This window comes from Pelophylax lessonae, assembly GCF_965119305.1.
Source record: "Pelophylax lessonae genome assembly, chromosome: 5".
NCBI lineage: Eukaryota > Metazoa > Chordata > Amphibia > Anura > Ranidae > Pelophylax > Pelophylax lessonae.
Window position 1 is genome coordinate 476737366 of NC_138772.1, and position 20202 is coordinate 476757567.

Consider the following 20202-nt stretch of genomic DNA (forward strand, 5'->3'; position numbering starts at 1 on the left):
GACAGACCACCGCTCCATCGCAATGTGGGTGCTGTCGGCCAGGAGAAACGCTATAACTCAGGCTGAGGCCAGGTCATAAAACGTTGTTTTACTCGCAGGCCAGCATCCATCCAGTGGGGCTATGTCGCGGCTGACTTAGCGCGGAGCTGCGGGAGGCACGCGCTCGCTGACCAGACTACAGGAACAAATTAACAAAGATGGGAAAAAATTCCATTAAAAAAAAAAAAAAAAAAAAAATCGCCAGGACCAGAGATCCAAGCAAGAACTAGGATCTTACTGCTGACTAGGCAGAAAAAAACGGAGTGCCTATAGCTGAGAGTAGGAGTATATCCCCTGGGACTGCCCCATAGGCGTAATCAAGCTTTTTCCTGCCTAGTGTCCTATTCCTGTAGGGGTCAGTATAACCCAATAGTCAAGAAGATAAGGAGATGTGTCTATCAATGAGCGAAAGAGAAATGTGTATACAGTAAAACCTTGGATTACGAGCATAATTCGTTCCGGAACCATGCTTGTAATCCAAAGCACTCTTATATCAAAGCAAAATTTCCCATAAGAAATAATGGAAACTCACATGATTCGTTCCACAACCATTTATTCATAAGTCCTTCAGTTTATAGTCCATGTAAAAAGATTATAGCATTACGATAGGTTGCATAAAATGTCCATCCACAAATAGCCACTTCCATAAGGGGATTAGAAGCAAAATCCAGCATGAGCTACAGAGTATCAAAGAGAAGAGAGGCGCCTCTAAGTGTAGCAATATGGTTCCATTTAATGAAGGTACAACATTTAGCAACTCACATGGTTAATGAATAAAACAGGCACATCTAAGTATGCAGGCATCCGGGGTAAAGCTGTCCACATAGACTATCTTCTGCACCGCCGGCTGCCAGTCTGTAATCCTGACCGGGAAGACCACCCTGCAGTAAAGCGATCTGAAAGTGAGGGGCAGCATGGAAGGGATGACGTAGATGTCGGTGCGGAAGATGATCTATGTGGACAGCTTTACCCCGGATGCCTGCATCCTTAGATGTGCCTGTTCCAATCATCAACCATGCGAGTTGCTAAATGTTGAACCTTCATTAAATTTAACCATATTGCTACACTTAGAGGCACCTCTCTTCTCTTTTATACTTAGCTGTGACTTGAGGCTACTTGTATATCAAGTCAAAATGTATTTGAAAATTTTGCTGGTCTTGCAAAGCGCTCTTAAACCAAGTTACTCTCAAACCAAGGTTTTACTATATATATATATATATATATATATATATATATATATATATATATATATATATATATATATATATATATATATATATATATTTTTTTTTTTTTTTTTGTTAAAAGGTGAACTTATCCTTTAAAGCACATTGTGTTTGTCTATTGCTGGGACATAGATGAGGATGGCAATTCTAAGGGGTCCACAAACAGGGCCAGACTGGCCTACCGGGATACCGGGAAATTTCCCGGTGGGCCGCCGACCCTGGGGCCACTTTAAGATAGGGCCGCCCGCAGCGCCGCTTTAAGCATTTCCGGCCGCTGCATTGATTGGGGCTGCTCGCCGCTGATGATGGCCGCTGCAGGCCTGCACTGCCCCGCCCCCGGCCCCCGCTGCGCTCCAGAGTGACGGTCCGTGGCCGTCCGTCTCTTCCACGTCAGCCGCTGCGAGCGGCATGACGTCACGGGGCGGCTGTGCCTGCGCGGCGTTGCTGGTGCATGAACTGAGGCGAGCTGACTGGCTATGGTCGATAAGGATGATCCCTCCTCCCGTGACACAGACGAGACGTCACGCGCCAGCAGCAGCATGTGATGTGATCGCAGGTGAGCCTGAGGTCACAGACACAGAGTCACAGAGTGAGTGAGACAGCAGTCCCGAGACCTAACCGTAAGTACTAAATTCTGGTCCAAATGAAATAACTATGCAACTAGTATTTTCAGCAGGAAGGCATCAATGGGCAATGGCAGCCTCCCTGTTTTTCTTGAAAGAAATTGCTGTCTGTACTGAGGGGTCTGTACTGGGAGGGGGGCTTACTGAGGGGTCTGTACTGGGAGGGGGGCTTATTGAGGGGTCTGTACTGGGAGGGGGGCTTACTGAGGGGTCTGTACTGGGAGGGGGGCTTACTGAGGGGTCTGTACTGGGAGGGGGGCTTACTGAGGGGTCTGTACTGGGAGGGGGGCTTACTAAGGGGTCTGTACTGGGAGAGGAAGTTACTGAGGGGTCTGTACTGGGAGGGGAAGTTACTGAGGGGTCTGTACTGGGAAGGGGGCTTACTGAGGGGTCTGTACTAGGTGGACGAGCGACATAGGTCTAGGTTGCTGTGCCTGTAAGCGGCAGAGTGCCACAGTAAATCTATGTTAGGCGGGGTGGAAGTGGTTAAAGTGGTTGTAAAGGCTCAAGGTTTTTTATCTTTATTTATTCTATGCATGCAGGTAAGGAACCTGTGTGCAGCAGCAGCTCTCAGCACCCCCAATACCAAACTGAGCCCCATCTCGATCCAGTGATGTGGATGAGAGCCTCTGCTGTCCCAGGTCTCTCCCTCCTCATTGGTTAAGATAGCAGCGGGCGCCAATGAGGAGAGAGTGGGGTCGGGGCTGAGCCGCTGCTGTGTGTGAATAGACACACAGAGCAGCGGCTCAGGGACAAGTCTTCTCGGGTGCCCCCAAAGCAAGCTGTTTTCTGAGGGGGCACTTGACAGGATAAAGGGGCCAGGAACTCTGGCAGGAAACCCAAAAAGAGGAGTATTGGGGCTGCTCTATGCAAAACCACTGCACAGAAACAGAGAAGTATGACATGTTTGTTATTTTTTAAATGTAAAAAATCTGCCTTTAATAACACTTTAAGGTGCTATACAGGGCAGCTAAACAAGTTGTTCAGCTGAGCTAGCCCACTAAAAGCATCTAAAGTGTAAAGCTTTAGACATCTCTTTCACTCCTTTTATTAAAAGAGGGGTCTACCCCCCGTGGTGGAGAGGTCCCTTTTGAGGATTCCACCCCGTTCTGCCAGTTTGGCAGATTAAGCAATAAAAAGCACAGGACACGTGGAAGAGTTTTCCAGGTAGTTTTCCTGTTAAGGTGAGGGATTACCAGATCCAGTAGCAGAGGAATAGTTCTGGCAGACAATCAGGTGGGGCCCAGAACCATTCAAGGTACTTCTAGTCTGCATTGAGAAACACCTTGAACAATGGGTGTAACGAAAATGTTTGTACAACTGTAGGAGCTCTGAAAGACCCTAAACTGGAGAAACCAGGCTAATCTTCCAAATGTAGGGCATTACGCACTGACTCAATAATGGCTAAATACAGCCCTTTAGAATTCTCAGGGGACAGCAAGACACTGCAATGCCTCAAGAACAGTTTCTTCACAGGTACAGATTTAGAGTACTGTATCAGAGATGATCATAGCATCTGGTGGCCTGACAATGAAAGATCAGAAATCAACTCTGCGGGCAGTGGCGCTGGGGTGTGCTTAGAACCTCTGAGGTCAGCATCTATGAGAAATCAGGTGAATCAGGCCACAAAGCTGTGTCAATGTAGTAGAGGCTCCGGACACTAGCCAAGGGACTCACTCTCCTCTGGCAAAGCTGAAGGAGACTGCAATGATGTAGATCCTAAAATTACATGGTTAGTGAAATCCAGCTTGTAGGCATAAATTCATAGTTACATAGGCAGGTTGAAAAAAGACAACCCACAAGCCCATCTAGTTCAAACAATACAGAAAAAACAAACAGAACCCCCCCCCCCAAGTAAGGCATGATCCAGTTTGCTTTAGCTGGAAAAAAAATCCCTTCTGATACCCTAGAAGGCAATCAGATATTCCCTAAATCATCTATCCCTGGTGTTATTAGCTATAGTTACACAAAAGTAACCCTCGGAGGATACCAAGTAGATGCTCCTGGAACCATTATTATGTACACACATGCTGCAGCTGCACGTATGGCAGCTAGGCCAAAAATGTGAGGCAAGATATATTAGAGAGTGTGAAATGTCACGTAGCGTATGCGCTCAGTTCCTCAGCATCAACCCTTATTGCTTAGAGATCTGGCGGTGGTGGTACTGTTAAACGGTGTGCAGCAGTGCTATATATAGTGAGGTAGCTTTTGGTGCTTCAGCTCTTACTCAAGAAGGGAGTCTTCAGAGACAGGGTCATATTTGAGGCTCTGCAGAGAACTTAACCAGTACACTCAGGTTTCAAAAGTGCCACAATACAGAGCCCAGGGCCTGAAGATCACATTGCAGGCTGGCTTCACAACCGTCCAGTCCAGTGTGGCCCAGGTTTAGCATTTTGGGCTCTGAATGACTTGATGCTACACCTGAGCAACATCATGTTGGAGCAGGGGTGGATAAACTTAATCAGTGTTGGGGGTAACGAGTTACAAAGTAACGGATTACAGTACCTACATTACTTTTTTTGGTAACGAAGTAACGTAACTAGTTACAATACTACACTACTTTACTAGGCTATAGGAGGTAACTACACTACTTTACTAGGCTATAGGAGGTAACTACACTACTTTACTAGGCTATAGGAACGCGCTTTCTTGCGTTACCCAAGCCGTGCGATACAATCGTTATTTCGAAGAATAGAGAGGGATGAAGTTTATGACTTTTTCAGCCCTCAAATTTTCCACTCACCTGCTCGCATTTTGCGAGTGGAAAATGATTTATGGCGAGTGTGGGGCTGCTCCGGGAGCCGCTCAGGGGAAGAGAGGAGAGGAAGAGGAAAGCCGGCCAGCCGACTGACTGGATAATCACAGAGTGCGGATCATCCCACTGTAACAGCTTTAATTGTAATTGCCGGGCCCTCACCGACACACACAGTCCCGCCTCCTAGCCCGGCTTCTTTGATAGACAGAACACCTGGCCAACCAGGACGTGTGAAGTCTATCAAATGAGCCGGGCTAGGAGGCGGGACTGTGTGTGTCGGTGAGTGCCCGGCAATTACAATTAAAGCTGTTACAGCGGGATGACCCACGCTTTGTCATTATCCGGCCAGCTTTCCTCTTCCTCTCTCTCTTCCCCTGCACTGGTCAGTGCATTGTCGAGCACAGATAAAGCTGCATTCATGGGCACAGGTGAAGCTGCATTGTCGGGCACAGATAAAGCTGTATTGATGGGCACAGGTGAAGCTGCATTGTCGGGCACAGATAAAGCTGTATTGATGGGCAAAGGTGAAGCTACGTTAACAGGCTCGGGTAAAGCTGCATTGATGGGCACAGGTGAAGCTGCGTTAACAGGCTCAGGTAAAGCTTCTTTGTCGGGCACAGATAAAGCTGCATTGAAGGGCACAGGTGAAGCTGCATTAACAAGCTCAGGTAATGCTGCATTGAAGGGCACAGGTAAAACTGCATTGACGGGCACAGGTAAAACTGCATTGACGGGCACAGGTGAAGCAGCATTGACGGGCACGGGTGAAACTGCACTGAGGGGTACGGGTGAGGTTGCATTGATGTGCATTGGTGAGGTTGCATTGATAAGCACGGGTGAGGTTACATTCACATGCATGGGTGAGGCTGCATTGATGGGCATGGGTGAGGCTGCATTGATGGGCACGGGCAAGGCTGCATTGATGGGCATGGGTGAGACTGCATTGATGAACACAGGGGAGGTGGCATTGATGGGCACAGGGAAGGCTGCATTGATGGGCACTGATCAGGCTGCACTGATAAGCTTTATTGATGATGCTGCACTAATGGTCACTGATAGGCTGCATTGATGGGCACTGATTAAGGTTGCACTGAAAACGTTATTAATATTTATTTTTGTAACTTCTGAATTAATGCAAAAACATTTAACAGTGTCATTTTATGAGATCATTTATGAGGGCGTGTTTAGGGGCGGAAATTGGGGCGGGGCAGGGTAGGAGTTGGGTGGGGCAATTGGTGGAGAGTAACCCTTAGGGCCTGGCTAGTAGCTCAGGACTTGAAATTTTGAGCCCTGACTTTTTGTTGCACTTTATGTTTTATTCTGTTTTTTCAGGTTTTGTTCTCATGTTTCCCAAAGCCTGTGTTTATACAATAAACTCTATGCAGAAAGAGTGTCATGTATCTTCTTCTACACTGTCAATTAAGAAAGAGGGAGGTAAAGTAATAAGTGAAGTTACTTTTCAAATGCAGTAACTAGTAAAGTAATCTCGTTACAATTTACAGAAGTAACTAGTTACATTTTTTAAGTAACTACCCCAACACTGAACTTAATACGCAGAGTTACAGAAAAAAATTAAAATAAATTCAATATTTACATTTGTATCTATAGGATGAAGTGGTGGATCTGAGCAATGGTCAGGCACAAAGATACTAGAATGGCATTTCCCCATACAGTTTACAATCAGGGTACTCCCACACTAAAACAAATCTAACTTACCGCTATCTGTCTTTTATCAACCTCTCCCCTTTTATGGTGTAAATCTGAAATACTTGTTAAAGAGATTACACGTGGGACAAAAAACAAATAGACATACTGTGACAAAGTAGCAAGTTATACTAATTTTTTACACTTGAGCAGATCCAAATATCTAGCTGCTATCAATAAAGAACAGGGATTTTTGTTATGCCTGATTATAATAGTCAATCCAAGTCCCTGGTCATTTATCCTACACAGCAACATAATTTATAATGCTTTTCAACCTGGCTGAAGGATACATGTTAAATACTCCAGAATGGTCACATCCCATATGTATTCATAGTAGGAATCCATTGCATCGTGGCTGAAATATAAAATTAGACAAAAATAAAATTTTCCCACTTAATTCAGAACTCGAGTCATGAAGAGAGCAACAACAAAATGAATTTTGACTTCCCTGTGAATTCCATATCTTGGAGTACAGTACAGGAACCTGAGTATTCATAGCCCCTGGGTACTAGGCTGGTACCTTCAGGTGATTAGACACTGGCAATCCTTTGAGGACATGGCCCCTGGGCGCCATCCTTACAGCTTTACCCCACTCTGTGAATCGTCAGTTTTGTAGTAAGCAATGCAGAGTGACCCAGGAATAAAAGGGAGGGTGTCCGGTACTTTACAGCATGATAAGGCATTTACAGGCAAGTCAAAATACCTTTCATCTTACTTGAACAGTACAGGACACAGGCTGAGTTTTCATAGACCCTGGGATGTCCCCAAACGATGAAGGAGAAGGGTGGGCAATAATTAGGCAAACAGAACTTTGTCAATAGGCCCCACAACAAGGGTTTAACAGAACCAAGAGTGCCGCTACAATAATCTCGTATCTAAAACTGCAACTGCAGAAGACTGGACATCCACCTATTAGAACTATGAAATGGTATGAGGTCCAGGTGGCAGGCTTGCAAAGCTGTGCAACAGAAGCTTGGTGCTAGATTGTCCAGGAAACATCCGACTTGGTGGAGTGAGCGTGTAACAGCGCAGGAGGAGTTTTGTCCTTTACAATGTAAGCTCTGGTGATGAATTGCCTAATCCATCTAGCGAGGAAGGACTTTGGAAGAGGATGTCCCTTGTGAGGTCCTGACAGTAGGATAAATAGTAAGACAGTCTTCTTGAAAGAAGCTATTGCTTTGAAGTAGACTGATGGCTGTGTTTACGCTCAGTCAGTGGAGAGCATTTTCCTTTGGGTGCTTTGGAGCAGAGCCCAAGGATGTCAGAACTGTGTCTTCACTGAGCTGAAGACTGATACACATGCCTGAAGAAGAAGGAGTCCTGCATAACCCTGATATGTTGCACTTTACACTGTGAAGTGATCATGAAAAAAATGTTTGGCCTTATTTTCAAGGATCCTTGGTGTGCTGGAGACATATACTTTGGCTTATGGTTCAAGTCTCCAGCATCTATTACTTAATGCTTTTTCCAGGAATGTTTGTGAAGGGAATATTATATATAGGATCAGACCCAAGTTTTCAAGGTGAAGAGGTTAGAGAACATATTTTTGGAAGTTGATCCCCCCAAATGACAGCCTGAAGCATATGAATTGTCCTGTGAACGTTTCCTAATAGTTAGAAGGGAAATGAGTCCTTCAGAAGGAGATCTTTAGGTAACCTGCAACCTAAATGCCCTGAGTTTTTTAGAATGGCAAGATGAGGTGTGAGAGGGCCTTTTTGAATACCCGGGGGGCAGAGAGAATAGGCCAAACAGTGTGAAAACCTGTGAGTGATTACCTGCATATTCCACTTCATTAGCGCTTTCTATGCTTTGCAGTAGAAGACATCTTGGATGTCTACTAATGCCAAGTATTCCCCATGTCTCAGAGAGGCAATAACTAACCTTGCAGATTCCATGTAAAATTTTGAAATGTGAAAGTATTTGTTTAGGGATTTTAGGTTCAGGATAGGGTGAATAACCCTGCTGGGTTTTAGAATGAAATCCTTTGAATCTGTCCTCTAGGGGTGCTGGCACACCTACTCCCTTAGACAAGAGATGGATTAGGACATTCTTAAAGTCTGACAGTCCTTGGGCAGATTTTGGTTGATCAGAGAAGAGAGCGGTTAAGGGTGGAGTTCTGAACTCTATTTTGTATCCCTTTGAAACCGCCGATTAAACCCACAGCTGTAGGCCATCTATGACCCAAACTCTTTAGGAGTGAGGGCACCCCTTCATTGGGAAGAGAGTTTTTCGGGAAGACTTAGTGGGCTAGAAGTCTTGCTCTAAAAGAAAGGCCTGAACTTAGGCTTAGAAGTTGAAGCCTGGACAAATCTTTGAGGTGCTCTGTGTTTTGAGGGGGGTAGAGACTCCTAAATAAGAGGGGTGTTGAACTTTTCGGTTAAAAAGAATGTCTTTATACCTGTGACATCTTTCATGAATGTTGTCAAGTCTCTCACCAAAGAAATGTCCTCCTTCAAAGGGCATACATGTGAGTCATTATTTACAGGCAGCTTTAGCTGACCATGGTTCATGTTCTGTGAAAAGAAATCAGAGCCTTTCTAGAAATGTGTATTATCACTTATTCTAGGGCACAGAAAAAAGTAAGGCAGAAGATGGTTCTGTAATTAAGGTACAGAACTAAAATACAGCCTATAACCCATGGTCTATGAATGCTCAGCTTATGTCCTGTATTGTATAATTAAGATAACACTTTTCTTAGTAGAGAGGGTTAGAACGTTTGCCAGTATTTCATTTTTTGTGATCTGTGACCTAAGGGAAGATTTCTCTTCCTCTTCCTTCCTGTCCTTCTTACTGGTGCTTCCTGTGACATGAAATAAATACAGAATCTCCTAAACAAGGACACAGGTAGCCATTAAAATCAGATAGTGATTCTAACCCTTCCCTATTCAACTCCCAATCGGAAAAAAAAAAAAAAAAACATATTTGGGTGGACCAACTTTCTACTTTATCTAATGCAGCATTACCCATTTTGTTCTTGGAGAGCTTTGAAGGCAGTTTTATAATCAACTTCTCTAAGGAACTGGCAGAGTATGGCAACCTGTAAAAACAATAATCATAATATCTTAGTGATGCAAATTGTAGACTATAAACACACACACACACACACACACACACACACACACACACACACACACACACACACACACAAAACACTTTTTAATCAGAGTATAGCATCAAGTCAATTAAACCCCTGGGGTATTGATCTGGGTTGTTAATGGAGGAGATTCCAGGAGAAAGGCAGTTACTCTAGGAGAGCTGGACAGGGCCGTAGAAGGTCCTTAAACCATCAGCAGGACCGCTATCTGCTCCTTTGTGCAAGGAGGAACAGGATGAGCACTGCCGGAGCCCTACAAAATGACCTCCAGTAGGCCACTGGTGTGAATTTCTGTAACCAAACAATCAGTAACAGACTTCATGAGGGTGGCCTAAGGGCCCAACATCCTCTACTGGGCCCTGTGCTTACTGCCCGTCACCGTGGAGCTTGATTGGCATTGCCAGTGTACACCAGAATTGGCAGGTTCGCCACTGGTGCCCTGTGCTTTTCACAGATGAGAGCAGATTCACCCTGAGCACATGTGACAGATGTGAAAGGCTCTGGAGAAGCTGTGGAGAACATTATGCTGCCTGCAACATCATTCAACATGACCGGTTTGGTGGTGGGTTGAATGGCTCCCACGCTTGCCTGACCTAAATCCAATAGAACACCTCTGGGACATTAGGTTTCAGTCCATCTGATTCTGCCAAGTTGCACCTCAGTCTGTTCAGGAGCTCAGTGATGCTCTGGTACAGATCTTGGCAGAAATACCCCAGGACACCATCTGTCGTCTCATTAGGAGCATGCCATGACGTTGTCAGGCATGCATACAAGCACGTGGGAGCCATGGAAAATTGCTGAGTACCATTTTGAGCTACTGCAATGAAATTTTAGCAAAATAGACTAGCCTGCTGCATAATTTTTTCACTTTGGTTTTCGGGGTGTCTTTGAATTCAGCCCTCTGGAGGTTGTTAACTTTAATTTCCATCAAGCAATGTGGCATCCTTTCGTTTCTAACACATTACCCAGTCAATATCAGTATAGATATATCCATCATATTTTTCCCCATTGAGATCTGATGTGTTTTCTAAGTGTTCCTTTAATTTTTTTTGAGCAGTGTGTGTGTGTGTGTGTATATATATATATATATATATATATATATATACATACACACACATATATTATATATATATATATATATATATATATATATATATATATATATATATATATATATATATATATATATATATATATATACACACACATACATACATACCGATGTTTATTGTGCAGAGATTTTCACTTTGGCCTTGTTCTCCAACAAGATGCAGTCAATTACCCAAACCCTATCTGCATATTGCATCTATGTTCTCTTGAATTATGTGAATTTCCTTGAGGTATTCCCGTTTCCTCTCAAAATCTAAAAACATGCTGGTACAATAGTTCCCTCCCACCCAAAGCGCTGCTGTGTTTGAGAGTGTATGACTGCTGTAGGTACATCTGTAAACTTTTTTTAGGGGCAGAGACAAATGTGAACAATTTAATGTTTCCTAAATAGCTTTATGAATAAACACAGTTTTAAAGAGAAAATGTCCAAAGCTTTTTTGGTCATACTTTTCTTCTGGGTCACAGTAGTGCGCTTATTTCTGCACTCCTTTGACTTTAGGATCCATCTAGGTCCGTGGTCCTCAACTCCGGTCCTCAGGGCCCACTAACAGGCCATATTTTAGGTATTACCTTGGGGAGATGCAGACTAGAGTACTGCAATCACTGAGCAGCAAATTATATCACCTGGGATGTATTTCAGTTATCTTGCAAACCTGGCCTGTTAGTGGGCCCTGAGGACCAGGGTTGAGGACCACTGATCTAGGTGACTGACTGGCAGCTGGCTGAGCCTCTTAATGTCACACTGAAAGCCTGAGCCAGACGCTCCCATTCCCTCCACAGCCTGGCACTTCAGTGAGCTCTGAAAGGGCAGAGAAGAGAGCCCTCAGAGACCCTGCTCAGTGAAGACCAAGAACTGAGCAAATTAGAAGTCATGTGATCGTCGCTCAGTTCTCGGTCTTCGAGCCAGCGACGAACAGCTGCATCATCGGATAGATGCGTTCATTTTTTAATTTCCCACACTTCTCTTTTAACATATACAAAACACAATACAGCAGTGGTGGTTAACTGGAGACACGCCGAAGGACACACAGTGTGGGAACATGTTATAAAAAGACTGCCAGAGATCACAGATATTACAGTCCCTGTAAAAAAGAAATGGTCCCAGTATCCAAGGGCCTCACAACAAGTGCCAAAGGGCTGCAGGTTGGGTATCAGGGAAAAAACAGCATTAACAGGCACATACCTGAGTGTGGCAGGACAGTTGGTTACAGCACTTTATCATTCTTTTAATCACCTGTTAAATGAACAGCAAACATAATACTCCATATTATATTATCCAATAAACAACTCAAATCTAGGATCTTTGTTGAAGTGGTTAGTGAAGCTCCTCTGTTAATATTCACCATACAGTCACACAAATAAGATAAAAAAATAAGGGCTAAGAGTTCATTTTAGGGGTTAGATTAGGTGTTCGAGATCCTCAGAGATTCACAATTTGCCAAAATTGATTTTGGAACAAAATTCCAGATTTTGGCCAAACTAGCCTTTAATTTTGCTATGTGGAACCACAAGGCAAAATTAGATGTATGAAACTCTTTTTAAAGCTACAACATGCTCCTAGCTGTAAGACAGGCCAAATTTAAAATAAAGCTATGCCATACCCCCTTCTCCCTCCACTCTGTGACATGGCATGGTTTATCAACAAGACCATATAAGCATGTTCACAATCACATAGCTTTGTCTGTCAAGAAGGCAATTTATAACGATGTCATGGCATAGATGAACAAAGCTTCCTGAGCATGTGGCTGTACTTATAAAGTCTATCTAAAACAAAGCCATGGAACACCCCGTCACTGTTTATCATTGTTCTGTTGATAAATCATGACATTATGAACATGCCAATCATAATACTTTTTTCTTTTGTACAAAGTGTTCCATGATCGTTAGAGTTGTCTTGTATGGCCAGCACTACAACAGTTAGGTTAAGGATAAGGGACAAGCTACAGGGGTTGGACAAAATATGGAAACGCCAGGTAAAAGAATGAAATCATTACTTAATATGGTGTTGGACTGCCTTTGGCATCCAAAATGGCCTGAATTCTCCTGGGATTTGACATATATAAAAGTATCGGGGGGTGGATAATGGAATCTGATACTGCTCTTCATACAAAAATATTTTCAGTTCTCGCAGAGATGCAGGAGGCCGAAAACGAGCCCAAACTTTGCTCTCTAAAATTTACCATAATGGCTCAATGATATGGAGGTCCGGCGACTGCGGCACCTAGGGAAGGTGCGAGACCTTGTCTGCATGCTTGTCAAACCATGATCTGAAAACACCAGCTTTGGGAATCGGAGCATTATAAACTTGGAAAATTGTGCTGTCTTCGGGAAACAATGTCTGCACCATGGGGTGCACATGGTCAACCAAAATTTATATATAGTCGCTGCCAGTGACTCTACTTTTCAAGATGATGATGGGGCCTGCAGAATACCAAGATATGACCGCCGAAACCATGATTACGCCACCACCATGCTTTACCGTTGGCACAAGACAGTCCTGGTTGTAAGCTTGGGACGATGATCGCCACGCGTGTGAAGCTCAATTTTTTGGACCATATTACAGTCATCCATTGATTGATAATCCACGATTTATGGGTGTTTTACCATTCTCTCCTCTTTTGAGCATTACGATCAGTCACTAGTGGCTTGGCAATTGCAGCTCACCCATGAATGTTTTGCTTATGGAGGTCAATCTGCACAGTTTTTGTGGACACAGGCTTTGGAAGACTGTGATTGAGCTCTGTAGTCACTTCTGCAGCAGTTTTCTTATTCCTGGTCACAATTATGCGCAATGTCCTTTTGGTCAGTTGACCTGGTCGATTATGCTTATGCTGATCAGACAATGTATTCCCGAAAACTGTGTAGGCCATAATAACCTTTGATACTGTACATTGCGACATGGCAAATAAATTTGGAACGTCGGTCACAAAGGCACCAGCTAAGCAGGCGCCAACAATTTGCCCTCTTTGTTAGCTCAGACACTTGTTAGCTAGGGGTCTCATCACACAGCGGAAGAAAAATAATTTTACATCACATCCGCTTTCAACGCGAAGCATGTCGTCACTTTCACACCTACAAATCATCTAGTGTTTCCACATTTTTGTCCAACCCCTGTATATGCCATTAACATTTCAGAAGATACTCTATCACTTGTTTTCAGCATCAAAAGCTTCATACCGGTAACCATTATCTTGGTACCAATTCAAAAAACTGATCTACTCCTGGTAAGAAAGCACCCCTTTCTGTTTAGAATTCTACATACCTAACAGGCAAATTTTGTAAGTTTGCCCACTTACAAAGAAATGAAGGGCCAAGCAAAATATGACTTAGTACTTGGTGGAGAAACCCTTGTTGGCAAGCACAGAGGTAAGACGTTTCTTGTAGTTAGTTACCAGGTTTGCACACATTTCAGAAAAGATTTTGGTACACTCTTCTTTACAGATCTTCTCTAAATCCTTAAAGTGCAAGTCCAATCTAAAACTAAAATCCCTGCATCAACACACATCCAAGATCTAAAACGAACCTTTCTAGCCCTGTAAAGAAGAACCCAGTATACATACCTTTTTTGAAGCTGATCTGATCCGGTCTCCAGCAGTGGAAGCTCTGCAGAGGACACAGCCGACAATGGCTATGAAATGAATGGGGAGTGACGTCACCCATAGACTTACTATGGGGCTTCCATTGTCGGATTTGTCCTCTGCACCTGCCTTCACAGCGAAGCCGCGGCTGACAACTTTGGGATCAAGTTGGATATGCTTAAAAAAAAAAAAGTATGTATACGGATTTCTTCTTTACAGGGCTAGATAGGTTAGTGTTACTTCATTGATGTCTGTTGATACAGGGATTTTAGTGTTAAGGTGGACTTCTACTTTAAGGTTTTTTCGGCTGCCGCTTGGCTTCTCAAAGTTTTAGTTGCCTCCATTGATTTTCTATAGGATTAAGGTCTTGAGACTGGCTAGGCCACTCCATGACCTTAATGTGCTTCTTCTTGAGCCACTCCTTTGTTGTCTTGGCGGTATGTTTTGGGTCATTGTTATGCTGGAATACTTATCCACGACTCATCTTCAGTGTTCTGGCTGAGGGAAGATGGTTCTCATCCAAGATTTTACAATACATTGCCCCTTCCATTTGCCCCTCAGTGCGGCAAATTCGGCTTGTACCTTTAGCAGAGAAACAGCCCTAAAGTAGAATGTTTCCACCCAGTGCCTGACTGTAGGGATGGTATTCTTGGGGTCATGGTCAGCATTTTTCTTCCTCCAAACACGGCGAGTCGAGTTAATGCCAAAGAGCTCAATTTTGGTCTCATTTGACCACGGCACCTTCTCCCAATCCTCTGAATTATGTAGATGTTCATTGGCAAGCTTCCGATGTACATGTGCCTTCTTAAGGAGGGGGGGCTTGTGGGTGCTGCAGGATTTCAACCTATGGCGGCGTATTGTGTTACCAATGGTTTGTTTGGCGACACTGGTCCCAACTGCATTGAAACTCTGAAAAAACATTACCAGCTCATGCACCGATCCTAAACTTGAATGTCCAGACTGGTGATTTTTGAAAGGCACTCACGGAATTATAGATAATGGGGCGTTGCAGCTCCTTACCCTCCACTGGGTGGTGGACAATCAACTGTTCAAAATAAAAAGAAGAGCGCACACGACTGCCCAAGCAGAAAACCGTTTTATTGCAGATTAAAAAGGCTGTACATAAATACACTCACATGGATCAAATGGATATGAAGCACATCGGTAAGCCCAGGACGTCACCACCTCTCTACTGTAGACAACTGCACTCCTACCATCGCATATCCATCAGAATGTTTCTTTTTATCTTTTTCCTTTCCTTTTAGTGTTTATGTAACCAATTTTTATTTATAATTGTCTATAAGTGTTGATGGTTGTACACAATTTAGCTCTTGCTGGTTTCTCCCACTATTGTCCAAAATTGAGTCTGTCCCTCTTAAGACATGAGTGAGGGGATGGGCTGGTGCAGATAAATATTCGAGGGACACCAGCAAGGGCGGGACCTGAAGGGGCCATGCCTCCGAAACGCGTAGTCATAGCAATCCTAATTATGTGGTGTGACGTTGGGAGGTTTTCCTCTCTCCAGCCTATCTGCTTGTCACCTCCTTCAGCTCTTCCTCGCGTCCCTAGGTGCATGCGTGGCCCTGGTCTGGGCGCAGGCGCACTGAGAACTGCGAGAGAGAGCGGACAGCAAGTAGAAGTGCGGTCGTCTACAGTAGAGGTGGTGACGTCCTGGGCTTATCGATGTGTTTCATATCCATTTGATCCATGTGAGTGTATTTATGTACAGCCTTTTTAATCTGTAATAAAACTGTATTATGCTAGAAAAGTGCCAAAAGACTGCACACGAATTTTGTTGGCCAACAACAGCCGACTGCAGAAGTGATGTCATGTGATGGTTAACTTTCCCTGTGTTTTTTCTTCTCTGAGCATGCCCAGTCTTGCAAATCTGCTGATTGTCGGCCGAATTCTGTACTGACTGGCGAACAATCGACCGTTCTGGTGTCGGCATACAAAAATTTTTATGCTTGCACGACAGATTCTGTTCGGCCCAAAGTGTGCTGTCGGCTGTCGGAAGCATCATACTAACAAGCCTACAATCGGCCGATCGGTCGTCGGCCGAATCTTTACGGCCGACAATCGGTACGTGTGTACGGGCCTTTTGAATGGAAGAAAGATTCTGTGGACAGGTGTCTTTTATACACATAACGAGTTGTCGTTAGGAGCACCTTCCTAAATTGACAGGACTAATTTGTGTACCACATGGGCACATACTGTAGCCAGTCTGTGGGATCCAGAATTATTGTTGGTTGGTAGGGGACAAAATATTTATTTTACTCACTCAACTGCAACTCAATTTGTAACATTTATATCATGTGTTTTTTCTGGATTTTTGGTAGATATTCTGTCTCTATCATTTAAAATACACCCATGATAAAAATTATAGACCCTTTATTTCTTTATTATTGGGCAAACTTACAAAATTTACAGGGGATCAAATAATTATTTTCCCCACTGTAGGTCAGACAGCAGTTTTTCATGTAACTGTATGCAATCTAACCAGCCCCATCATTTTATAGTACACACCATATGACTGACATACATTAGCATTTTCATTGCAAACAATTTTCTTTTGTGTGCAGCTATAAATCTGTGCTGTGAATTTTATTATGAAAAGGATTTTATTAAACCACAAACACTACTGGAATCAAACAAAAAACCTTTTATGTAGCTGTAAGCATGACAATAGCTTTGGGTCTATCTCAGGGTTGCTTGATAACTAATGATATAATAGCACCCAGTAACTTTCAGTTAGGGCCCTTTCACACGGGCGATCCGATCAGATCCGCCTGTCAGTTTTTTAGGCGGATCTGATCGGATCCTCCATGCAGCTCTATGGGGCAGCGGGTGTCAGCGGAGACACCTCCGCTGACACCCGCTGCCATCCATATCCGATCCTGTCCGTGAAATCTGGACGGATGGAAACCCTATTTTTCCATCCGTTTAGTGATCGGATTGGATGAGAGCGGACAGGCGGTCCGCTCTCATCCGATCCCCCATAGAGGGCAGCGGGTGCTGAGACACCTCCCTCTCCGCTCTGCAAGCGGAGACGGAGCTGTCATCCGCCGGCTCAGCGGGGATCGCGGATCGATCCCTGCTGAGCAACACGGATCCGCCAACGGAGGCGGACCGTGTGAAAGAGGCCTTAAAACAGAACAATGCCAGCCAACATCATCAGACATTGCTTGCATCTCAATGTAATACACACTGTATTCATAATCACTGACACATCCCCACCATGGCCTCCCACAACAAGTGTACCTACTGGCCTCTGTGGTTCCTGTGCCCTGGGTTGGGGTAGGGGTTCACAGATATGTACACAGTACACTTGGATATAGAGGCACCCTAGAAATAGACTGTTTTCTAGGATCACAAAGCTTTATTGTAATATTTGTACATCTATCTTACCTGATCAGTATACACATCTGGCGGGACTTGTTTGGTGAAGAAGTCAGATGAGACAGCCCCAGCCTGAAGATAGTAGTTTAAAGCAGCAGAAAACTGGTTGGTTGCTGAGGGTAAAAAAAAAAAAAAAAACTTAATACTGTAATGTTTGCACACAAACCACACTGCTTGTACAGGATACCTGTATGGTACAGGAAGATGTATTATGTAAAGGGTTCACTCACCAAAATATATATCGGCCTGGATGATGAGCCAGGAGTGGTTATTGGAATTGATTTTTAATGAGTATTTCACTAGTTCTTTCACAGTGACAGCAACAGCATCAAAGTCTACAGACTGGAAGCTAGAAGAAATTAGATTGTTAAAAGAATTTAGAAAGTAATAGATGGGAGGCAATGTATGAGATGGCAATATTAAAAGAAACAGTGACACCAAAGACTTGACAGGCCACATTCTTCCGCATGCCTCCCCTGTTAAGACATTGAACTCATTGTTGGCATTCACACTCCTAATGCACCCCCTTCTCTTTTTCCCCTGTCCTACACTGCTTCCTTTTTCCATCTTCCACACCTTCTAGACCCCCAATGTCTCCTGTGCCCACCAATGCAGCTAATCATGCACTATCTGCATCATTAGCTACAGTAGTCCAGGAATGACATTTGTGAACCTGGAAGTGATATAGTACCCGTGGTTTCCATGTTCATTAGTCTGCAGTTTCCACATTTCTGGGCTCCCTGTAGGGTCACTGGGGCGCCTCTAGAGGTGGGATAGATCATTTTTACCTGAAGTCCCTTTTCCAGGTGTTAAAGTCAGTACCAAGGTGACAGCTTCTGCTGCTTGCTTTAACCCCTTGTTTACCATGCCGTTTATAAATGAACCTTGGTAGACAAAGGGTTAAAGAGAAAAAAGGTTGCTGGAAAAAAAATAATTACAGGTTAGTCTGTAAAACAAAACTGGAAAAAAAAAGAAAAGAAAAAAGATGTCCACCCTCTTTGAACACTAGCAAAAAACTGAGGCAAACTGGCAATAGGAGGGATTCTACCCTGTGCTGCTCTACAGTTTCTTTTCGTTTTCTACTGTTGCTCATTTGCCAGTGTAGGCAGTAGTAAAACTCAAAGGTTTAAGACTTTCTAAATCCCTCAATGGAGGAGAAATAAAACAAGGTTAAGGCTGGTGTCTGACAGGATGTGATAGAACAATTGGAAATGATTCAACAATAACCAACACAAGTGCAGTGCCCCAATAACAGTACAGGTACCGCAGCCCCATATAACTGAGAAACAGCCATAGATAGCCAAGACCTCTAACACAAATAACTTCAGATACACAAAAAATCTAAAAAGCACTAAACAACATTAACTGGATTTATTCATTCCTCTAGGACTGCATTTAACCCTTCTCTGCCATGATCATCACTTCACTCAACAGCTATGGAAGTCTAACTCCGCAGCCACTGAACTGCACTATATTAATGAAAGTATTGGGACGCCTGCCTTTACACGCACATGAACTTTAATGGTATCCCAGTTTTCATCCGTAGGGTTCAATATGGAGTTGGCCCACCCTTTGCAACAGCTTCAACTCTTCCCCGAAGACTGTCCACAAGGTTTAGGAGTGTGTCTATGGAAATGTTTGACCATTCTTCCAGAAGCGCATTTGTGAGGTCAGGTACTAATGTTGGAGAGGAGGCCTGGCTCGCAGTCTGCACTCTAATTCTTATCAAAGATGTTCTATCAAGTTGAAGTCAGGACTGTGTAGGCAAGTCAAGTTCCTCCACCCCAAACTCGCTAATCCATGTCTTTATGGACCTTGCTTTGTGCACTGGTGCGCAGTCCTGTTGGAACAGGAAGGGGCCATCCCCAAACTGTTCCCACAAAGTTGGAAGCATGAAATTGTCCAAAATGTCTTGGTATCCCTTCACTGGAACTAAGGGGCCAAGCCCAACCCCTGAAAAACAATCACACACCATAATCCCCCCCTCCCCCAAATTAGTTGGACCAGTGCACAAAGCAAGGTCCATAAAGACATGGATGAGCGAGTTTGGGGTGGAGTAACTTGACTGGCCTGCACAGAGTCCTGACCTCAACCTGATAGAACACCTTTGGGATGAATTAGATTGGAGACTGTGAGCCAGATCTTCTCTCCAACATCAGTGCCTGACCTCACAAATACGCTTCTTAAAGAATGGTCAAACATTCACATAGACACACTCCTAAACTGTGTGGACAGCCTTTCCAGAAGAGTTGAAGCTGTTATAGCGGCAAAGGGTTGACCACTCAATATTTAACCCTACAGACTTAGACTGGGATGCCATTAAATTTCTTCTGCATGTAAAGGCCAATACTTATGGTAATATATTTTGCTTCTGCAGGGGTGTCAAACTCAATTTCATTGCGGGCCACATTATCAGTAGAGTTACCCTCAAAGGGCCGTTTGTTCCTGGGGTGCGCTATGTACACAGTGCAAGGTTCACGAGTGCATTACCTGCAGAGTTCAGGACTACGCTAAGTACAGAGTGCAAAGTTCAGGAGTGAGCTACGTACAGAGTGCAGAGTTCAGAAGTGCATTATGTGCAGAGTTCAGGACTAAGCTATGTACAGAGTACAAGGTTTAGAAGTGCGCTACGTACAGAGGGTAGGGTTCATGAGGGCGTTACTTACAGAGTGCA

The 20202-nt window shown here is 43.9% G+C and overlaps 1 protein-coding gene across 1 annotated transcript in view; it reads right to left on the reverse strand.

The window, feature by feature from the left end:
* INTS8 (integrator complex subunit 8) overlaps positions 1-20202 on the reverse strand; it is a 142523-nt gene that overhangs the window by 17081 nt on the left and 105240 nt on the right. The window contains exons 22-27 of the mRNA XM_082259349.1: positions 17759-17877; positions 17538-17641; positions 11735-11785; positions 9311-9384; positions 6638-6702; positions 6360-6403 (exon numbers count right to left, since the gene is read on the reverse strand). Coding sequence (XP_082115475.1) covers positions 6360-6403; positions 6638-6702; positions 9311-9384; positions 11735-11785; positions 17538-17641; positions 17759-17877 — 457 coding nt within the window. The remainder of the gene's footprint in view (positions 1-6359; positions 6404-6637; positions 6703-9310; positions 9385-11734; positions 11786-17537; positions 17642-17758; positions 17878-20202) is intronic.